This window comes from Mustela lutreola, chromosome 9 (assembly GCF_030435805.1).
Source record: "Mustela lutreola isolate mMusLut2 chromosome 9, mMusLut2.pri, whole genome shotgun sequence".
NCBI classification, from domain to species: Eukaryota; Metazoa; Chordata; class Mammalia; order Carnivora; family Mustelidae; genus Mustela; species Mustela lutreola.
Window position 1 is genome coordinate 86,645,555 of NC_081298.1, and position 23,485 is coordinate 86,669,039.

The 23,485-nt window shown below is 36.6% G+C and overlaps 1 protein-coding gene across 11 annotated transcripts in view; it reads right to left on the bottom strand.

Moving 5' to 3' along the window:
• WDPCP (WD repeat containing planar cell polarity effector) overlaps window positions 1-23,485 on the bottom strand; it is a 573,555-nt gene that overhangs the window by 357,651 nt on the left and 192,419 nt on the right. For all 11 annotated transcript variants that reach the window (XR_009357253.1, XM_059187803.1, XM_059187806.1 and 8 more), the window contains 3 exons: window positions 8,751-8,865; window positions 5,684-5,817; window positions 1,955-2,146 (listed from right to left, as the gene is read on the bottom strand). Coding sequence is in view for 10 of the 11 variants with exons in the window: in XM_059187803.1 (XP_059043786.1) it covers window positions 1,955-2,146; window positions 5,684-5,817; window positions 8,751-8,865 (441 nt within the window). In the remaining variant the exon portion in view is untranslated. The remainder of the gene's footprint in view (window positions 1-1,954; window positions 2,147-5,683; window positions 5,818-8,750; window positions 8,866-23,485) is intronic.

The following is a 23,485-nucleotide window of genomic DNA, read 5'->3' on the forward strand; positions in this document are numbered from 1 at the left end:
CTCATTTCAAACATAGGTAATTTATGTAAAGTATAACTAAATTATTTTTACCTTTTATTATGAGGCAGAACACTTGACAGAATTCTAATTAGCTTTATTACAATCATTTTGATGAAGTCTTTTACTCAATTAGCTTCTGAACCCAAGATCAATAAAGCATGGGAATGCAAAGCAAGTGAATAGGAACAAAGCACTTCCTTAGCCTCACAAATCCACACATACAGTATTACATGTGGTTTTAGTCACTGCAACAAAATTGGAAAAGTTCCAGGAAAAGGTTAATTAATTAGTTAAAAATGACTCTACAGTCTTAAAAGACAGCCTGAAAGTTTCTAATACCAGAAAAGGCAGGTGGAGATAGAAAAAACTTGGACTGGTTCATATCTCAGAATTAAGCCCAAAATTTAGAGAAAATATGGAAAGAGTCTTTCTTGTCTAACAATAGAGTCAAATCCCAGTAAACCCATCATAAGTTGAAAATATCCTAAGTTGAGGGGTGCCTGGGTGGCTCAGTTATTAAGTGTCTGCCTTTGGCTTGGTCATGATCCCAGGGTCCCAGGATTGAGCCCCGCATTGGGCTCCCTGCTCAGTGGGAAGCCTGTTTCTCCCTCTGCCTGCCTCCCCCAAATTTGTACTCTCTCTCTGTCAAAAAAAAAAAAAAAAAAAAAAGGGAAGAAAGAAAATATCTCAGGTTGAAAATGCATTTAATACACCTAACCTACGAGACATCACAGTTTAGCCTAGTCTACTTTAAACATGCTCAGAAACGTAAATTAGTGTATACACTTGGGAAAAATCGTCCAACACAAAGTATACTTTATAATAAAGTACTGAATATATCATGTAATTTGTTGACTACTGTACTGGAAGCAAAAAAAGGGGTAACAGTTATTTACCTTTATGACTGCATGTCTGACTAGGCACTGAGGCTGAATGCCACTGCCCAGCATTATGGGAGAGTATCCTATCACATATCATTAGACTGGGAAAAGACCAAAATTCAAAATTCAAAGTATGACTTCTACTAAACATGTACTGCTTTTGTACCATGGCAAAGTTGAAAATACTAAGTCAAACCATCTACAAGTTGGGACTGTCTATATTTACTCAGGCAAAAACTTAAAAAAGGAACAGGAAGGGTTGCTTTTGTTTTTAATTATAAAAAAGAAAAACAGAATTCCATACTCAAAGTACAAGTACAAGGTGGAATTACCCATAGGTTCACAATAACGAATGATGATAGAACCACTGTTGGGAACACATGGGATGAAATACTCCCCCCACCCACCCCTCGCCCCAGATTAACCCTTGTGGTGTTCCTGCCAAGGTAGGATACTGAGAAGGCCATTGCTCTACAGCCCTCATAAATTCTTGCCTCAGCTATGTTTTGGTACCACAGAGTCTTCCACAAAATAAGCATTTGTTTAATGTTTGCTGATTGAATGACTGAAGTATAAAAGGAAGGTGACAGATAAAATAGCTTTGTCAGGCATGAAATTATAGGAAAATAGTAATGACAATACTAAAAATGATAATAACAAGAATCACAACAGTGATCCATGTCTGAGAGTTTACTATATGTAGGTATTGCTCTAAATGCATGTATTAACTTGTCTTCGTTAACTCTATTTTTCAAATAATGAAACCACAGTGCACAGAAGTTAATAGCTTGCTCAAGGACAGAGAGCTGGGTAGTGGCAGAGCTAGGATTTGAACCCCGAAGCCTTTGTTCTTTAATCACTGTGAGATTCAGGCCAGCCCTGGAATTGTCTGTTTACCTTATAAATATGATACTTCTAAGGGTCCCACTTTATATGTAATTTCCTCCTTTGAGAATTTAGGAAAATAAATTATAGGTTTTAAAAAGTATTCATCTTTATTTCAGAATAGAAAAACTTTAGAATCCTATTTTATTTGCTCTTCAACAAAATGTATATATTTGCTTTAAATTTACCTCTAGTTTTCCTTCAGCATAACCTAGGAGCAGCAGATTGGCTCTGTCCTTCTCAGGGGAAATGGGAGCCCAAGGCCAAGCATCATCACTGACCAGTGGCCACCAGCAAGCAACTATATCCTGAACACAATTGATAGCAAGACGACGCTCTGTTGTCCTGTTTACTGGACCAGGTATCTCATAATAGGAAATCTAATGATTAAGGAAAAAAAGCATACAAAAATAATTTTTTAACACAAAATCCTCACAGTATTACAAAAATTAAAGCATCTGTAAATGTAGATAAATGCAAGTAAATATGCATGCTAAACATGTGCTTAAGGAGGTGTCAGAATTTACCAAATTCTTTTGACACATATATAAAAAAGACATATGTTCAAAATTCTCCCCATTTTTAGCAGAGGAAAGGAAAAGGAGAAATGTGAGTTAGGGAGGAATTGGCTGTAGCAATCCCAATCAATACCAAAATGTACAGTCATGGCTGCTTGACAGCATCGACCTACACATAGGATTTAAGACCAGCTGTATTAAAAGACAAGTTTAGTACTGCTGACCAAGAGTATCTGACTACTCTTTAAGACATAACATATTAACAATGACTGACAACAATAAAAGGAAAAACAACTTGAGGCAAATATCACCTTTTTTTTTTTTTTTTAGAATATATGAGACATATATTCTGCATAAAGGGATAAGTCACAGCATCATGCGTAAAAGTTTATGCAGCTTCTGAGAATTATGCTTCTCTTTCTTAGGAAGGATTTGTAGAATTTATTATTCAAACTATGTTATTTTGGAACATGGTTATTTGAAAACATAAGCACAGCACCATCTGGGTGACACATGCCAAGGAAATATAGATTGCACCGTATTTCTGCTTAAGGAATTAATGGAAGGTTGATAGCTTGGAAGAAAAAAAAAAAACTATCTTGCCATTGCTGGTCAGCAATAATCGAACCACTTTCTGGGGATTAAGCGCATGGCTAAGCCTACTGGACCAGACACTAGCAAAGGGCAGGGGGTCTTCTTATCAGAGAAATGCTTCTGGAGCCAGTCTCACTACATGACAGATTGCTTTCATATTCCTGTCTGCAAGGCAACAAAGGATGGCAGTAATGCGATAATGCCAGAGTGCAATGGGTGTTAAGAACCCGTTGCATTTATGTATTGTATTTAGTAAATAATCAGGCTCATCCAAATTGTGATCTCACCACTCAACCAAGGCCATTAAAATCAAGGTTAATGCTTTAATAATCCTCTGCTATTTTTTTTTAATATGGTCAAAAGGAACCCTTTTCTATTTGCATGGCCATAATATTATTGACCTCTTCATCCTCTGAATGCACATCAAAAGGAACTGAAATCAAAGTAATTACCAGTGTTGTTCTCTTATGGTAAACATTTAACTCCTTGCACTGTCCCTTTCCTGTTAAATAAATTGAACTGGATTTTTAAAATGTAGACTGGAAAACTTGTTAAAGGTCAACAGTCTCAGAATTTTTACCCTGCAATTTTCTTTGCCAAAATTATTTCAATCTGAAAGAATTAACTTATGGTACTATATAAAGAAAAGCAGAATTATAAATACTCTACATTATTTCTTTGTTTTAAAATCCAAATGGGCAATGACAGACAACACAGATGTACTTTAGGCTTTGAAGTGCAAATTCTTATAGTTATGCTTTCAATATCATTATTTTAACTACATATTTTCTTGACATAAATACCATAATGGAATTGCTAAGTACTTACATATTAGCATACATTATTTTGATGTCCTATTGCCATGTAAACATGTTGCTTACAAATTTCTAAATGAGAAAATAGAATTAAGAAACTGACACTTTTAATCCTTATATAGTGCAAATCATCTATATTATCTGTAATTTACTGTTTCCTATGAGTTTTAATGGCATCAGTATTCTATCATGATAGTCAACAAGGCAAGTAAAATGAACAAGTTTCTTAAATTCTCCTTCCTATTGACAAATGGCAGTTTTTACTATGTATTAAATATTTATATTTCAAATACTGAACAAAAATATGAAATCCATGATGGGCTTTTCCAAAGGGAAGCAGGTTAGTTCTCCAATGTATAGAAATGATGTGAGTGCCCATATTATCCTCAAATTCAAAGGCAGAAAGAATAAACAAATAAGAAATTCCCTTAAAGTGTAAGAGTCCATAGAGTAAGTCTATTTTTCACATTTTTTCATAAGAAAAGATGACATCCTGACAGTTTCTCTCTGATCTCATTAATGGGTAGCTACTATCCTTCAGCTGAGAAGATTACTAAACTATCCATCACACCTAAGACGAAGAAACTAGTCATACAAATTTTTATATAATAGCACTGAAAACATTTTAAATAGTTTGAGTTAATGCATATTGGAGCATTTCATTAATTTACTTACTTTTTACTTACTTTACATTTTAAAGACTAGCATTTGTAAATAAGCAACATTTCAAATAAATCTATAGTTAGTCAATCTGGAAAATAACATCTCATTAAGAGTGCTAATACAGTTTTTTTACTTACCAAAATATAATACCACAACTCCAATTAAAGAAAATCAGTATTACACAAAATGTTACAGAAACTCCACAAGGTTGGGAAATAAAACCAAATTACAGTTCATTACCACAATAAAAACTCATTTAATTTTTTTATCCCATATCAAAAATCTTATTTTTATAAGAATAGATGTTTCTACCAAATAAAATTACATCCTCCCCATATCACTACCACCTCAATCATAGTAAGAAATAATCCCAAAGGGCAAAAGGTTAGCTTAAATACTACTTTCTCAAAATCACACACAAAGTTTCAAATCACAAAGCTGACTTCTAAAAATCTTTGCCTGTATTATAGATAGATACTCTGGGTATGGCATAAGTATGCATCTTTTTTAAGGAAACTGTATATCAGCTCTGTTCCCAGTGAACAGTGAACTGTCTCAAATCCACGTCACAGAGGCTGGATCAATCTTGCAAACACAAGTCATTGCTGAAAAGAGGCCTTGAACTGAAACAGCCTGGAAAATGTATTAGATACTCATCCTAGCAGAGAGTATGCCTTCCAAGCAGTTAAAATGTAATGTGGCAAAACTTATATTAAACACACCATTTAAAATAAAAATCCTGCCTAACAGATGTAAAATCCCTGATACAAGGAAACAAATTACCTGGAGTTAGTGAAGGGAGAGATACTAACATATGAAGGAGAATTCGTTTTGCATTTTTCTCTAGTTATAGGTGGGTATACATGTGTGTATGTGGGGGAGTGAGAGGTCTTCCCACTCTTTGTTTATTACACTTTTCTATTAACCTTTGAAAGTGCCTTCTTTCTTTTCTTGTGAAATGGAATCCAGAGCAGCTATCCTTGCCTAGAAAGATGATATGGGGTTTCAGGGAAAAATAAGAATGGTGTGTATACTGCCTTTAGCAAGAAAACCATTTTCAAATGTGTAACTTGTCTCTACTATCTTGGATTTCCATAAAGAACTAAATAAATTGCTCCAAAATGCCATTATTAGAGTCCCATAATGAGAGTAAAAAAGGAAAGGAAGGATAGTCACTATTTCAGTGAATCAACCTTAATCACATAATTAACTCTGGTTTGTCTGAAATCTAGAAATGTTCAAGAATAATAAGTATAACACCAATCCATTTGATACTTTAGTATACTTTAGTAACTAATAACACAACTCTATAAATTGAAATCTCTACCTTATAATCCAAGGCTGAGAGTTTTTCCAGTCTTTTGTTTGTATCAGGAGACCCCATCTTCTTGGTAAACTGAATAAAACATAGTTTGTTTTGTGCCAAAAATGACAAGATGATAAAGTTGTCTGTGAGAAGAGCTAAAACAAAAAAGATTTGATAATTTTATAAAATACTGTTAGAATATAATGATAATGAATTGTGAAATTTTTTTCATTAAAATATTACAAAAAGCTCTTCTCAGAAGACAGATACCTATTGAAATACCTAGTCTCCTAAATATCATTATTTTACAAGGATATTAAAGAAATTACAAATGGGGCACCTGGGTGGCTCAGTGGATTAAGCCTCTGCCTTTGGCTAGGTCATGATCTCAGGGTCCTGGGATTGAGCCCCACACTGGGCTCTCTACTCAGTGGGGAGTCTGCTTCCCCCCTTCCTCTGCCTGCCTCTCTGCTTGTGATCTCTCTCTCTCTGCTAAATGAATAAGTAAAATCTTTAAAAAAAAAAAAAAGAAAGAAAGAAAGAAATTACAAAAAAGCAATAATCTTCAATTTAGTCATGCATGGATTTGATGCTTTCCTTTTTACCCAATAACATTTTATGGTAACACTGATGTTTGGAGATAACCATCAAATGAACCAAGGCTAGATAAGCATAAAATAAAGACTATCTCACACCTGAAGGTAAAGATGAAAATACTTAATTTTTATTTGTACTTAGCCTTTAATCTTGTGTTTACATGATATAAACCATCTGAGAATAAATTGATTCTTTTAGGGGATACAGATCAGTGTTCTCCACATACGTACGTTTATTTATTTATTTATTAAGAGAGCAGAAATGCGCACATGCCCACATGCATAAGCAGGGGGAGGGGAAAGGGAGAGAGAAAAGCAGACTCCCCACTGAACAATGAGTCCAAAATAGGACATGATCCCAGATCCCTGAGATCATGACCTGAGCAGAAGTAAGACACTTAATTGACAAGCTACACAGGCAGCTCTGTATTTTTTTTGTTGTTTTAAAATTTTTCATCAACAAACCTTCTTTTTGAGGGTATACAAGCTGAATTAAATAAACCATACTACACTCAACATGCACATTACAGTAATTAATATATAATAATGAAGATTAGCAAAAATGTTTCTCCAGCTTTATTTCTAATATGCACAAGGAGGCAGACAATTAATACTCATGAGTTACATAAAGGGTGATTAATGTTATAAAAATATTGATAAAAGCTTAGTATAATAGGAATTTGAGAAATGTTTTACATTGTTCCTACCATAAAGAAAGTACTGAGTGTTTCATATATTTTTCTTTACTTCCACACCCTAGCTATGCAAGCAGCAGCCAAGAGTATAGCTACACAATTACAGGAGAGTCTGGAGAGCTGCCAAGAAATCACATTGTTATCATGGTCTCTTGAGAGTGTATTATTTTGGGCATAAATAAAAGAAACAAGTAAAAAGAGATATCTCTGAGACACGAATAGTGTTGGAAGTCTCCTTTTAATTCTTATAGAGGAGCATCAACATGACAAAATCATCATAGCCACTATTTTATTTGCGGTGTCAACAAAGGGGTTAATTATGACACATATGAAAATGGAACTTCTTCCATAGTAAGTTTCCTTGACACCATGTTCCTGTAAGGAAGAGGAAATGACACACTTACAATTCTACACTCAGCTTATTATTATCAAGAATTTTGTCAATTATAGCCATCCTGCAAAAAGCTTTTCTCTAAGTTGATGAAAATGTGTCTGTGTTATTCAGAGGTAGCTAGTGATAGCAGACAGCAGAAGGAAGGTTTCTATAGTTTCACCTCTGTCCTTTCCACCAGACCACAATTTGTTTTGATTATTCAGTTAAGATACTGACAACTTCAATCACTAATGATAATGCAACCTGTTTCTTAAACCCTCTTACCTTCAATAAAAGCACATAACCTTAATGTTTCAGGAGTCAGCACAGCAGAGCAGAGCGAAAATGGGCTCTGCAGCTAGAACCTGGGTTCCAATTTTAGTTTGGTTATTTTCAAGCTGTTCCCTGGTATCTCATTCATGGGCATGTTTCTTAATGTCTTAACTTCAATTTCCTTATCTATAAAATGGAAATAACTATACCATAAAACTTCTTTTTAATTAAGTAAGTAGGTAGACACAGCATCTTAGAGCCTTTCAGGGCTCAAATAAATATCAGTATCCTATTTCAAAAACTAGCTTAAAATCTTTTTTACATGTGTTTTAAAAAGACTTATTTATTTGAGTGAGAAAGAGAGAGGGAGAGAGAGAGGGAAAGACAGAGTGTGTGCACACCTGCATATGTTTGGGAGGGTTAGTGGGGAGGAGGGGCAAAGAGAGAGGAGGAGAAAAACCCAAGCCAACTCTGACTCCATGGTGAGCACGGAGCCCAACTCAGGGCTTGACACCAGGCTCAATCTCCTACCCTGAGATCACAACCCAAGCCAAAACCAAGGGTTGAACACCCTATTGACTGTGCCATGAGGCGCCCCTTTATTACGTACTTTGTAGCAATTATTTACTGATTGTGGTATACTTAAAAGGATCCAGTTTTATCTAGTATATTTGGCATTGGTTTACATATTTAGAAATACTGCCCAAATTTTCTCAAAAGTTAGTATTCTTAGATTTTGGTAACAACAGATCTTCCTACTAGCCAAATCACAGATTTTTTTTTTTTTTTTTTTTGTGGCTGTGTTGACACATTTGGGTTATTTACAGAAAATTCATTTGAAAATGAAAAATACTTGAAATGTCAACAATAAAGGACTAATTTTAAAAGAACACACTAAAAAAACCCTGTTTTGAGAATACATTCACATTTTTCAAAGGAAAAAGTAAAAAGTACTCTGAATATGAGCCTAACACTTAACAAAATTTTTGTATTAAATATTAGTCAAAACTTGTATTGGTCCCAGGGGTTGTAACTATGCTATTATAAGCGATTACTTGTGTTTGCAAGTCCCCAGTGGTAATAATTAGTGTACCTGTTGACACACTATTTCTCCTGCCCCACTGTTAATGTAGACACATGGGGGTAATTACCATCACTGATGGAGTCTGAGATGAGCTTCCCCACCAGGCTTCTGTCAATCACCACTTTTTCCAGCTGTGGCCCAGAGAGGCTTAGGGACACCAGCACACCTGAACCAAAGAGGAGCTAAAAACAGGTAAAGGGGGCAGGGGGAGAGATGTACTGAGAATTAGAGTCTTTCAAAAATCTTTTTTTAAATGTATAAATTATAAAGATATTTACATGGGCATGTATACCAGGAAATTATAAAGATTTTTTCTTTATTGAAAAGAAGCATTGAAATTCTGAGTAAATAGATACATGTGGCTAAATGATGCAAAATGGTAAGTGCATTTGATTAAAGCTATGTGCAGAAACTGAATTTAGACCATGTTTATCAGAAGCCCAACCAACAAAACACTTAGAAAACACCAATAAAGAAGTAATTGCTTTGTACTGTATTCAGAAATGTACTGTGTTCTACTAAAATACTTTGAAAGATTACTATTTATATCATAAATTAAAAGATTTCTGAAAGTTTGAATAGTCATTGCTATACATTAAATATAGAAAAGATGCAACCATTACAATATAAACAGTGAATGTTACAATTTATTTGGAATTTAAGCCCCACTTCTACAAATAAAGATCTTGTCAGTTTAAAAATTAAAATACATGGAAATCAAATCAACTGAAGTAAAATGTTAAATTTTAATATTCATAAATACGTAAACAATTTCTCAAAAAGAGAAAAACACAGTAAAGTACCAGGCTTTATCAATATCGGTGTTCACCCAACCACCTAACAAAGATGACTAGATATTACCATTATGATACTGCTCCTTTCCATTTGTGGCAGCATAATTCATTCATCTCCAAATGTTTAAAACTTCTGAAAGGACTATGCATATGCGTATGCTTATTATCTATAAGATTATGAAATATCAACACTGGAAGAAATTGTTTCACCTTCAAGGCAACAGACTCAAAGCAGATGAATCATGGAACAGCATATGGTATACAAAGAAAAAAACCAATTGTCAGTAAACTAATCATGAACATGCTAGCCAAATTCAAAGACAACTATGATTTTAAACAAAACAGGGGAATTCCCCACCTACCTAGGAAACGTGTCCCAGCTAGAAAGGATGATTCTGTGTCAAGACATATTTAGACATGTGTGAAGGATGAGCAGCATGAGGGACCAGGTTAATATAAAGAAAGACTACTACTTCCCCAATGCTTAACAGATTCCAGGCACATGAATAGGAACAGAAACTGAAGGGTCCCACATGACTAAAAAGACTGTCCATTTAATGTCAATGCCCCTAAAAGGGGTAGATGGCAGGAAAGATGTAATCATCATTATTCATTTGGGAGACTAATAAGAGAAGAACATTTGTTCCAAGAATTTCAAAATATTCACAAATTAATCTCTGCTGAATTACATCCAACCCTGCAAGACACCTTGATGGCAAATACTGATATTTCCCTTTGGGGAATTCCCCCATAACAACATAACACATAGCCTTTACTTCTAAATTCTCCTTTCTCAGGCAGGCAATTTTAGGGTCATCTTTCATACCTAGTTCTCCCCTATGTCACAGCTTTTTTCTCCCCCATTTATTCAAAACATCTCTAAAATCTGTCCTTTTCTATTTGTTTTTATCTACTAAAACTTTACACCTATATCCTTGAGCATCTTTTTTTCTTAGTTATCCACTGACTACTAAGCTCTTTATGGATACCGGCTAGGTCATTCTTATCTTTGTATCTTTAACACCTAAAACAATGCCAGGCACACAGTAAGTGCGAACTAAATGTTTGAAGAAAAAAAATCAAAACTAACTCATTATAGGATCAGATTACTCATAGTTAGAAAGAAACTTATTCTAATCTTCCACAATGACATGAAAGTCCTTCTACAGAATCTCTTCAAGCATCTTTCAAGCATTCAGTCCATGCTTAAATACCTCCAGTGATCAGGAGCTCATTATCTTACCACTGAACACTTCTAATTGATTTAGAGATCTTCTATTTAATGGTTTTCATTCAACAAAGACTAAATGTTGATTTTATGCCAAGCACTAAACTAAATTTACTGGCTCAAAAGAGAATAAAATATAATCCTCAAAATAGGTGAGAGAGGTTAACAGAGAGTATCTCTACATCCAAGCAAATAAGTGTAATAAAGTGCTATTACTGGTCCAATTATAGAAGTACTCACTGGGGAAACTAGAGAGACTGAGTAAGAGGTGGTGACAGTTGAGCTTGAGGTAAAGGCTAATACTGCCTTCTAAGAACTTCTATAATAACCTAAATTTTTCTTCAACAGCACACTTTAAAATATTGAAAGTAACATAGTGTTAAGCGTGACTCTGAATCAGAATGAAATCAGCATTTGCTCTACCTCCTCCTAGCTGTGTGACCATGTGGGAATTACTTAACCTCTCTATGACTTCATTTCCTTGTCTGAAATGATAGGGTAAAATCGACATCTACCTCATAGGATGAGCATTAAATAACTTTTTACAAACAGTATTTAGAATAATGCCTGGCACACAGTAAGTGCTTGCAATTACTATTATTCAACCATTGCTCATATGATATATGTTCACTATACTACCTGCCATCTCTGAACACATTTTTTTTCTTTCTAAAAATCTTGTGCCCAGATTGGACTCAAGACTAGAGAGAGTACACTAGAGCCCAGGTGAGTATCACCAGTACAATCTTTTGTTACCTTTCCCATTTGCAATGATTTCATAAGGATATTGTCTCCAAGATATTTGCAAGTTCCTCCAGAACTTTGGCATTTAATTTGTCCAAGTCTCAAATTTCTTTTCCTTACTTTCTACTCTCAGCACCGTTATCATGAACTAGTCCTCATGTCCTAATACTAATCACTATTTCTATATTTGGGCATTTATCATCTTGGAAAAAAAATTATAAATGACCACTTTTGGGGGTGCCTGGGTGGCTCAGTGGGTTAAAGCCTCTGCCTTTGGCTTGGGTCATGATCCCAGGGTCCTGGGATTGAGCCCCCCATCAGGCTGTTTGGTGAGGAGCCTCCTTCTTCCTCTCTCTCTGCCTGATTCTCTGCCTACCTGTGATCTCGTTCTGTCAAATAAATAAATAAAATCTTAAAAAAAAAACACTTTTGTAGGATGGTGGTATCAAGTGTAACCTGTGAAAGTAGGTAAAAGGGGACTTAAGCTGGAAAGGATTTGAAGGGAAAGTGTCAAGGTACAGTAAGAAAGCATGCATGCTGCAGTAGGTAACACATGGAGACTGGAGCAGTGATTTGGGAACTGTGAATCCTGCCCAGTGAGTTTCAGCATTCCTTCAGAATCTTTCTTCGAAGGACAGGTGCAGCCACTTATTTATATATATATTCATTCATTCATTCATTCATTCATTCCACAAATCTATACTTAGTATTGTGAGCCAGGCCCTGCTCTAGGTACTGAAGATACAGCAATGAACCTAACAGACAAAACCTTTGCCCACCCTCACCTCAGGGAGCTTGCATTCTAGTGTGGACACAGGTAATAGGCAAATAGTTTTGATATAATGTCAGATAGCAGTAAGAACTACAGAGAAAAATAAAGCACAGTAAGGACAGGGATTTTTAGAAGAATCCTGTTTTAAGCAGAATGACTAATAAAGAAATAAAAAGACCTCTCCAAGGAGATGACATTGGAGCCATTTGACCCAAATGAAGTTATTGAATAGGCCACAGAATTATTTGGAGAAAGGGAACTTAAGGCGGAGAACACCAACTGCAAAAACTCTAAGGTCAGAATATGCCTGGGAGGACTGAAGAAAGCTAGGGCAGAGTAGCTAGAGGGAAATGAGTGACAGTGCTATTCACAGATGATAAAATCAGAGGGGTAGCTGGGCCAAGTTAGGCTGACAAGAAATCATTTTAAGCAGCAGAGAATTACAATCTAATTTATGTTTTAAAGAGGGGTCTGGGCAAGAGTAAAAGCAAGAGACCATTTGGAGGCTATTGTGGTGGTCCAGGTGAGAGAAGATGATGGTTTGGATATAATGGCAATGCTGGAAGAAATGATATGTGGACAGATTTGAGATATATTTTATTTTTTAAAAACTTTTATTTATTTATTTGACAGAGAGAAATCACAAGCAGGCAGAGAGAGGGGGAAGCAGGCTCCCCACTGAGCAGAGAGCCGAATGCGGGGCTCGATCCCAGGACTCTGGGATCATGACCTGAGCTGAAGGCAGAGGCTTTAACCCACTGAGCCACTCAGGTGCCCCTGAGATATATTTTAAAGGGAATCAGCAAGAACCTGCTGAAGGACTGGATGTGGCATACAAGGGAAAAACTCAAAAAGCTTTGAGCTGAGTAACTGGATTTAATGAGTAGAAAGGTCACATGGCTAGGGCCCTAATCCACCCTGACTGGTGTCCTCATAAGAAGAGGAAGAGACAACAGAGAGCTCTCTCCCTCCATGTGCACGCACAGAGAAAGGGCCATATGACAACATAGTAAGAAGATTGCTATCTATAAGCCAGGAAGAGAGGCCTTACCAAAAAGCAACACTGACAGCACATTAGACTTGGAATTCTAGTCTCTAGAGCTGTGAGAAATTAAAAAAATTTTTTTTTCACTTAATCTATCATTAAAGTTGAAAGAGGTTTGGTCTGAGGTTTGGAGCATTCCAATCTTTAGAGGTATGAAAAGATCAGGTTGGCCCTCTTAACGAAACCTAGTTTGGGTACTCATTAGGATCAAGGTATGTCCATCATTTAGATCTCTAAATGTCTTGTGCCCTAGAGGTATCTCTGAAACCAGATTTTGAAATAATAAGATATAGATAAATTAGCAAGCTAATTAGTGCATTTTTATAAAACAACCTGTGGGAAAGCATAAAGTTTCCAAGTACTGGTGCCAAAGATAGTCTTGGATATAGTAACAGAGATAACCAGAATCAGGATAAAATAGTCTGAAGTTCAAGAAAAGAATATTCCAGTTCAGACAAGAAAGTGCTTCCACCTGTTTTCCCAAAAGGTTTGTTCTTAAACCCTCCAAAATGAAAATGGCCAATGTAAGATTTGGCATGACATGAAGAAAAAGGTCACTAAGATACTATCCTATCCTACTAGCAAGGAGTTGGGGAATTCTGACAGCTCAGAAAATGAAAACGAGGAAAGAAGTAAAGGGAAGCCCCTACAGAGCAGATCTGAGCTTTGGGCTAGCTCCCTAGGATGAATCAATGGAAGGCCCATGAGATTTCCGAAAATTGTTCCGATTTTAATGTTGTTCTTTGTGCAGAACGTGACTAAGGCAAAACAGGAACGGAAACTTTTTCTTTTCTTGGACACCCTCCCAGGCAGGAAGTATTTTTTTTACTATTTCTGCTATGTCCATATTTCTTTCCATTGCCTTTAACATTTCTCCCCATTTTCTCCAGCAAGCTCATGCCAAAGAGGCTTTCTCTTTAAGATTATGGGAAATGATTTCCATAATCTTCAGATGGCTCTTCAAATGGTTTCTCCTAAACTCAGATTCAGTACTTAATGGGAAGTGAAATGGCACTGGGAAAAGAAAATCAGATCAATAATAACATTAATCTACATAAAACACAAACAACCACAAGAAACTACGATTCATTTCATTCACCAGCTCAAAACATGTGAATTTTTGCCTCCTGTATAGACAGGGATACAATGGTGAATAAGGAAGACACATGTTAGTAGAATATAGAGAGAATACAGGAGAAGACCTCATTTCAGAGAAAAGTGGAGGTTTTGGTCAGGATAGATGGCTGCTTCCTAGAACAGAGAGTTTAATACCTACAGAAAAGAGAAATGGATCATACTTGGTCTCAAATACTGAAGAAGAACTGGTGCAGTAATTGTAAATGAGCTATTATTTTATAATAGTGATCACAAACAATTCCACTAAATTCAGTATTCTCAGTGGTTAAGAAAACTCCCCCCAAATCCATGTGATTATAATTACGTCTGAGGAGAAAATGAAAAGTGAAGGTATGCAGGGTCAGAACTACAAATCAACAGTGAGCGACAAGTTTAATCCATGATCTGAAAATTAAGTCATGAACAGCCAGCAAAGTCTGATCCCCCAAATCACTAGCAGACATGTGGGTGATAGCAGGTGCTGAACACTACAATCCAGAGAGACAACAAGAATATTGTTGTCCAGAGTATCAGGGCCACTGCAGTGAATTCTAGGGCTGAAACAAATATTTAAAGCATTATAGAGCCACTTTCCTGGAGGTCCAGTGAATTTACATCACAATGGGACCCAACACCTCACTCCTGCCCCCACAATCCAATCCACAGGATAAATTCTGGAGAAACTCTGAGAGCTATAGATGGCCAAACAATTTTACATTGGGAAAATCTATAATGAAGACTAGAGTCACTGATTATTTTAGCAGATAACCTGTTCGAAAAAAGATAACATGTCTTCTGTAATTTACTCCTTCATTCAGCAAACCTTTGAGTATAGAAGGAAACCATGCCTGACTAACGCATTAGAGTGGAGAAACAAAAGTAAATTAAAACAAGGACAAAAAAAAATTTAATTGACTCACTAGAGAAAACTGACTTAAGGACAAGAAACAGAAGGATAAAAAATAAACAGGTATTTTTCCGGATAGAGAAGTGTTAACAATGGGGTTTCCCAAAAATTTGTAGAGTATTATTCAATATATGGAATAGATACATGCCTAGAAATTTGCCTGCTAAGTATTTCAATATAAGAAATCTCATTTTCTCACTATGAGTAAAGCTACTTTTTAATTCCTAATGTAATTCTCAAGCCACCTCTTCTGCATTTATATATAATAATTACATAAAAGTGATCATTCCTAGAAATATTTATAATCCTGGTGAAATTCACACACACACACACACACACACAAAGTACAAAGGTAAAGCTCCTACTTGCCAAAAGTTTTAAAAGTTTTAAAGTTTAAAAGGGATAAAGGCAGTGGTAAGAAGTGAACAAAAAGGGACGCCTGGGTGGCTCAGTCGGTTAAGCGTCTGTCTTCAGCTCAGGTCATAATCCCAGGGTCCTGGGTTCGAGTCCTGCATTGGACTCCTTGCTTGGCAGAGAACCTGCTTCTCCCTCTGCCAGCTACTCCCCCTGTTTGTGCTCTGATAAAGAAATAAATAAAACCTTAAAAATTTTTCTTAAAAAAAGTAAACAGGAAATCATACCAGATAGCACAGTACTTTTATACAAAATTTTATAAATTACAGAGGATTTTTATACATATAATGCATGTAAAATGCTAGTACAACTCTGGTACCTAATAAGTACACAAGTTTAAAAAATAACTATGACCCAGCAATTGCACTACTGGGTATTTACCCTAAAGATACAGACGTAGTGATCCGAAGGGGCACGTGCACCCGAATGTTTATAGCAGCAATGTCCACAATAGCCAAACTATGGAAAGAACCTAGATGTCCATCAACAGATGAATGGATCAAGAAGATGTGGTATATATACACAATGGAATACTATGCAGCCATCAAAAGAAATGAAATCTTGCCATTTGCGACAACATGGATGGAACTAGAGGCTATCATGCTTAGCAAAATAAGTCAAGCAGAGAAGGACAACTATCATATGATCTCCCTGATATGAGGAAGTGGAGATGCAACATGGGGGCTTAAGTGGGTAGGAGAAGAATGAATGAAACAAGATGGGATTGGGAGGGAGTCAAACCATAAGTGACTCTTAATCTCACAAAACAAACTGAGGGTTGCTGGAGGGAGGGGGGTTGGGAGAAGGGGGGTGGGGTTATGGACATTGGGGAGGGTATGTGCTTTGGTGAGTGCTGTGAAGTGTGTAAACCTGGCGATTCACAGACCTATACCCCTGGGGATAAAAATATATGTTTATAAAAAATAAAAAATTAAAAAAAAATAACAATAACAAGGTTAATTCTCATACTAATTCATGATCAGGAGGGTAAAGCAACTAACCAAAGGTCTCATAATCAGTGGGAAAGTAGAGACTACGACAGAACAAATTCAGTGTTCTTTCTCACACCACTGAGGAACTAATATCCTTAACTCTCAGTTGACCTCCATATAATAACCCATCTGGTTTTCCTCTCTCTGTGGCTCGCTCTTCACTCTAAACTAGCTGCCCTCTCAACTAGTAATTCTCAAATGGGACTGATTTTGGCTACCAGGGGACATTTGGCAATGTCTGGAGACACTGGTGATCACAAGCCCTGTAAGTGAGTCACTTGCACAGAGGCTCACCTGAAGAGAATGCTCATAAATGAGCTGCTGTGGAGGTGAAGGTTCTCCTTATCTCCATTAAGCAGATGTGGGAGATCCTCAAATTCTAATCAACACTTTCCTCACATAAAGAAAGAATAATGACTGAAGACCTGGTCAGATATCTTAAATGGAGTGGTGAGCAGTGCATAGTTAGATCAGGAACCTGGAGGAAACTTGTTCTGTATGCTTCCAACCATGTTCAGGGCAATGAGTGATGACTAACGCCAGTTGTCAAGACAGATAGAGCCCCAGGGCAAGTCAGTTAGCTACAGCAGCTTGATAGAAATATCCTGTAAGAACACCTCCTCACTTGTGTTCTAATTCTCGGCTCACCAATCTTCTTATCTATAATTTAGTCTCTTGAGTAATTCAGCCATCACGTGGGAATGCCCCAAGCAAATGAACAAAATCTATGCTGCCAGATATATCTGACACTATAAATTAATAAATTGCCATGCCAGTTAATAAATCAGTCCTTCTGAGTTTGGTTATTGTAAATGTTGTTAGTACAAGAAAACAAATAGAGATAACATAAAAGATAGATAAGTTTAATTAATCAGAAGTTTTCTGCCCAAGAATATGATACATTGTTGGGGTGTGTGTGCAGAATTTCTAAAAGTTACAGACCTACATGAAAATTACCATCACATTTTATTGGGAAAAAAGTGCAGTGGTGTGTGTGTGTGTGTGTGTGTGTGTAGAAATTATCTGTATAAATACAAGAAAATGTCAGAAAGAATAGGCCCAAAACTATTGACAGTATATACCTCAAAGAGGTGAAATTAAGAGTTGGAGGAATGAATTTTAACTTCTAGTCTCAAAGAGTTTTTAAAAATTGGGATTATATATATAGCCAAACTATGGAAAGAACCTAGATGTCCATCAACAGATGAATGGATCAAGAAGATGTGGTATATATACACAATGGAATACTATGCAGCCATCAAAAGAAATGAAATCTTGCCATTTGCAACGACGTGGATGGAACTAGAGGCTATCATGCTTAGCGAAATGTCAATCAGAGAAAGACAACTATCATATGATCTCCCTGATATGAGGAAGTGGAGATGCAACATGGGGGGTTAAAGGGGTAGGAGAAGAATGAATGAAACAAGATTGGATTGGGAGGGAGACAAACCATAAGTGACTCTTAATCTCACAAGACAAACTGAGGGTTGCTGGGGGGAGGGGGGTTGGTAGAAGGGGGGTGGGGTTATGGACATTATGGACATTGGGGAGGGTATGTGCTTTGGTGAGTGCTGTGAAGTGTGTAAATCTGGCGATTCACAGACCTGTACCCCTGGGGATAAAAATACATTATATGTTTATAAAAATTTTTTTAAAAATTAAAATTTAAAATTAAAAAAAAATTGGGATTATGAATGATTTCTTAACTTTTTATGTTTTTAGTATTTTTCTTTTATAAATTTATTATTATTACTTTTATTATGTTATGTTAGTCACCATACAGTACATCATTAGTTTCTGATGTAGTGTTCCATGAACTTTTTAAAAACAGAGCAGCTCTTAAATTATATTTCTTATTTTATGGTTTTAAAGAGATGGGTTTTTTTATTATGTTCAGTTAGCCACTGTATAGTATATCATTAGTTTTTGATGTGGTGTTCAATGATTACATTAGTTGTATATATGCCACAAAATGTGTTTCTAAGGCAGAATCTAAACCATACTGAAAATGAAGTATAACAGTGGCTCCTTACTTAAAAAATCAAGTAGGAAACTGGACTGAATCCCTCTCCTCTGCAATTTCACTTATTAAAAAAAATCAAAACACTCTTTTTTTCCTATCATAGCGCCTTATTAGATTGCTTAATCCATGTCCAATTTCTTTACTTACTAAAAGAAGACTATCACTGTAAAATATGGTGGATCCAAATTATGTATTATTATGGGCCTACTAAAAATAAGGAGGTAGATGTAGATCACTGACAGGTATACACTGTTATGTGAAGAAAGTTACAGAACAATATGTACAGAGTAATTTTGCTTATTTTAAAAACAAATGTATATGCACACAAAAACACAGAGGAGTGTTTGTAAATGCATGGAGGAAGGACATAAATCAAACTGCTAACTGTGATATCATGAAGAAGGGAATAAGCTTGGTGTTGGAGGATACTTTTTACTATATACCTGTTTTTATTGTATGCCATTTTACAATGATAAGGAGTAATTTTAATTTTTTTATTTTATTTTTCAACTTTTAATTTTTTTTTAAGTAGGCTTCACACCTAGCATGAGGCTTGAAATCACAACTCTGAGATTAGGGAGTCACATGTTCTACCAACCTAGCCAGCGAGACATCCCTAATTATTTTAAATTTTAAAACATTAAAACTGGGAATAAAGATCACCACTAAATCTTTTTTCAGTTCCCTTAGTTTGAATTTACCATTTTAAATTGCTCACCTTCACCCAAAAGATTTCAAAATCACCCATATTCTGATGATTTTCTTTAATTTCTCTAAAATCTATCATTCTTAATATAACTCTTTGTCTATTCTCTTTGACTAGGAGTACACTCCACAGTTGCCTCTGAAACATTCTGCTTCTCCTTCCCTGTAATAAAATACTAATAGAGCATAAATCTAAAAGAGCATTTCCCAGGGCATAGTCTGTGAAATACTAATTTTTGAAGATGTTCCAGAAAAGTAAGCTTGGAAATTTTGTATATACGTCACCTCTTTGAGACTGACAACAGCACTTTCTGAGTTAATTTAAACACACACATACACACATTCACCCTTAATAGGCGCCAGATACCTTCCTAATTTAACAACACAGAGCATTATGCTGGGTTTAAGCACAGCAGAGATTTCTTAGGATTAGTATTGTTAAATTGTTACTATTGCTTTTTGTTGAGACAGAAATACAAACCATAAAAATCTTTCAAAATAAAAATCTATCACAAAATACTGAGCAGTCAGTTTTATAACTTCTCCCAAATAGTTTATAACTTGGATCTAATTCAGCATGTGAGGCACAGTCCCTGCCCCCTGGAACTTTTAGTCAAATCAATGAGGCAGATAGTAATTAGATGGTCACACAATAAATGTAAAACTGAACTGCAATGACTGCCAAGAAGTACATGGTCTTGTAAAAGGACATCAGAAGGGATAGAGCTTCCTTTCTGTAGTCAGGGAAGGCTTCCCTATAGAAGTGATAACAGGTAGTCTGAGATGTAAGGATAGCAATGTGTTACCTCAGTGAAAAGGGAAGCAAAGGGTATTTTAGGTTGAGCTAATAAGAACAGTTTACGCAAAGGCCCTGAAGCAAGAGAAAGCCTGTAGAGCATGAGAGACTGAAAGAAGCCTGTGTGGCTGAGGCACTGAGATTTTTGTTTTTATGGTTTTTTTTTTTTTTAAGATTTTATTTATTTATTTGAGAGAGACTATGAGAGAGGGAGCATGAGAGGAGAGAGGTCAGTGGGAGAAGCAGACTCTCCAGAGAGCAGGGAGCCTGATGTGGGACTCCATCCTGGTATTCCAGGATCAAGACCTGAGCCGAAGGCAGTTGCCCAATGAACCAGGCACCCCTATATTTTACTTTTTTAGAGATAGAGTGTGCTCGCGAGCAGGGCTTAATCTCACAACTCTGAGATCATGACCTGAGCCAAAACCAAGAGTCTAACACTTAACCAACTGAGCCACCCAGGTGCCCCAATTTTTTAAAAGAGAGTATAGTAGGGGATGAAGTTGAAAAGGTAAGTAGATTAGAGTTCAGTCTCGCCTTTAAGAGTAGTATAATAATGTAATTTTTAAAAAATAACAATATTAATTTTTTAAAAGATTTTATTTATTTATTTGACAGAGAGAGAGAGAGAGAGAGAGATCACAAGTAGGCAGAGAGAGAGGGGGAAGCAGGCTCCCCACTGAGCAGAGATCCCAAAGCAGGGCTCAATCCCAAGACCCTGAGACCATGACCTGACCCGAAGGCAGATGCTTAACCCACCAAGCCACCCTGGTGCCGCTGATGCTGTAATTTTTAAAATTCAACTTATTTTTAGAATGGATAATACATTCATGTATTTCCAAAAGAAAACAACAAATTATAAAGAGGTAACAGTTAAAAGTCTTGTTCTTGAGACGCTGTGGGTGGCTCAGTTGGTTGAGAGGCTGACTCTTGATTCTGGCTCAGTTCCTGATCTTGGGGATGTGAGACTGAGTCCCATGTTGGACTCTGTACTTGATGAGGAGTCTGCTTGAGATTCTCCCTCACCTTCTCCCTTTGTCCCCCATCCTGTGCTCTCTGTCAAATGAATGAACCTTTTTTTTTTTTTAAGACTTATTCCTTTTCCTGTATCCCCCCCCACCACCAATGCTCCCTTGCCCCTGCCCTAATGAATCAGTTTTCAGTTTCCTATCTATTATCCAGAGTTGTAAGAGGGTTTTAAACAGAAGAGTCACCAGTCTGCCTTTTAAAAAAACCATGTTGGCTACAGGGTAGAGGATAGACTGGTGGGGAGAAAAATGGAAGCAGGTAGAACATTTAGGAAGTGTTTAAGTAGTCTAGAAGAGAGAATGAAGTGAGGTGGCTGTGACTAAAGTTATGAGCAAAGCAATAGAAAGCCTCCAGTCAATGTGAGAGAGATTTAGGAGATAAAATCAACAAAAATAAGAGTTAAGTTAGACATTTGCATGTGTGTGGTGGGGAGAAGTTAGGTAAAGAAGATAATTTCTAAGATAAGCAGACCTCCAGCTTTCTGGTTTCTGTAAGTGGATGGAAGGCAGAGCTATTCACTGAGATTGGAATGGCAAAAAAGGAACAGGTAAGGGACTCTGAGTTCCATTTTAAAGATACTATGTTTGGGAGTGCCCAGCTGGCTCAGCTGGTAAAGTGTGTGACTCTTGAGCTCAGTGTTGTGAGTTGAAGTCCCACATGGGGGGTAAAGTTTACTTTAAAAAATTTTTCTTTAATTAAAAAAATATATACTGTGTTTGAAATATCTTCAAGATACCGAAGGGGTGACAACAAGTAGGCAGCTGGACTTATGGATTTGGAGCAAAGGGAAAAGGTCTGAGCTCTGTAAAGAAGCCACTAAAGCTACAGATATAAATTTGGTAACTCAGGAGTTCAGAGGAGAGAGGACAGGACTTAGAATTGGGCTTTGAGGAATTACAACATTCAAGGACACAGAAAGGAGTATGGGCCTGAAAAGGAGACCAAGAATGCCAAAGAGGTAGAAAGAATACTGAAGAACAAAGTTTCAGGAGAATTGACAGAAAAAGAGCACTTTTAAGAAAAAGGGGGTGGTACTGAGCTTGGGTGGCTCAGTCATTCAAGCAACCAACTCTTGATTTCAGCTCAGCTCATGATCTCAAAGTTGTAAGATCAAGCCCCGTATCAGGCTCTATGCTGGGTGTGGAGTCTGCTTAAGATTCTCTCTCTCGGGGCACCTGGGTGGCTCAGTGGTTAAAGCCTCCTCCTTCGGCTCAGGTCATGATCCCAGGGTCCTGGGATCGGGCCTCACATCGGGCTCTCTTCTCGGCAGGGAGTCTGCCCCCTCCTCCTCTCTCTCTCTGCCTGCCTCTCTGCCAACTTCTGATCTGTCTGTCAAATAAATTTTAAAAAAATCTTTAAAAAAAAGATTCTCTCTCTCTCTCTCTCCCCCTCTTCCTCTGCCCCTCTACCCCACTCTGAAACAAAACGAAACCAAAAAAAAAAAAAATAAAAATAAAAATAAAAACAAGGGAGTGGTCAGTAGTGTTGAATCCTCCTGTGTATTTAAGATGATGCTTTAAAAAATAAAAGTCTATTACATTTAGTAATACGGAGGTTTTTGCAACCTTAGAGGCAAGTTTTTCAGCATAATAATCAGGACAAAAGCACAACTGGAGCTGGCTGAATAATTTTTGAGAAGTTTGCTCTTGAAGGAAAGGGATAAGACCTGTAGTACCAGTGATGAATAAGACTTGTGATTATTTGTTTAAAAAGAAAAGAGCTGTGCTTATTTAGAAGCTAATTGGGAATCTCAGAGATCCCAAATAACCAAAACAATTTTGAAAAAGAACAAAGTTAGAGACTCACATTACCTGATTTTAATACATATTATAAAGCCACAGTAATCAAAACAGTGTGATTCTGCCATAGAGACAAACCTAGACCCGTGGAACAGAACAGAGAGCTCAGAAATAAAACCTCACAAATATGTTCAAAGCGATCTTCAACAAGAGGGCCAAGGCCATTCAAGGGGAAAGGACAATCACTTCAACAAATGGTGTGGGAAAAACTGAATATCCACATGCAAAAGAACAAAAGTGGACTCCTACACATACACAAAAATACCAAAATGGATTAAAGAGCTACATAAAAATATAAAATTCCTCAAAGAAACTATAGGAAAACAGCTTCATGACGCTGGATTTGACAATTTCTTGAATATAATACCAAAAGCACAGACAACAAAACAAAAATAGACAAATGGGACTACCTCAAACTTTAACACTTTAATGTAT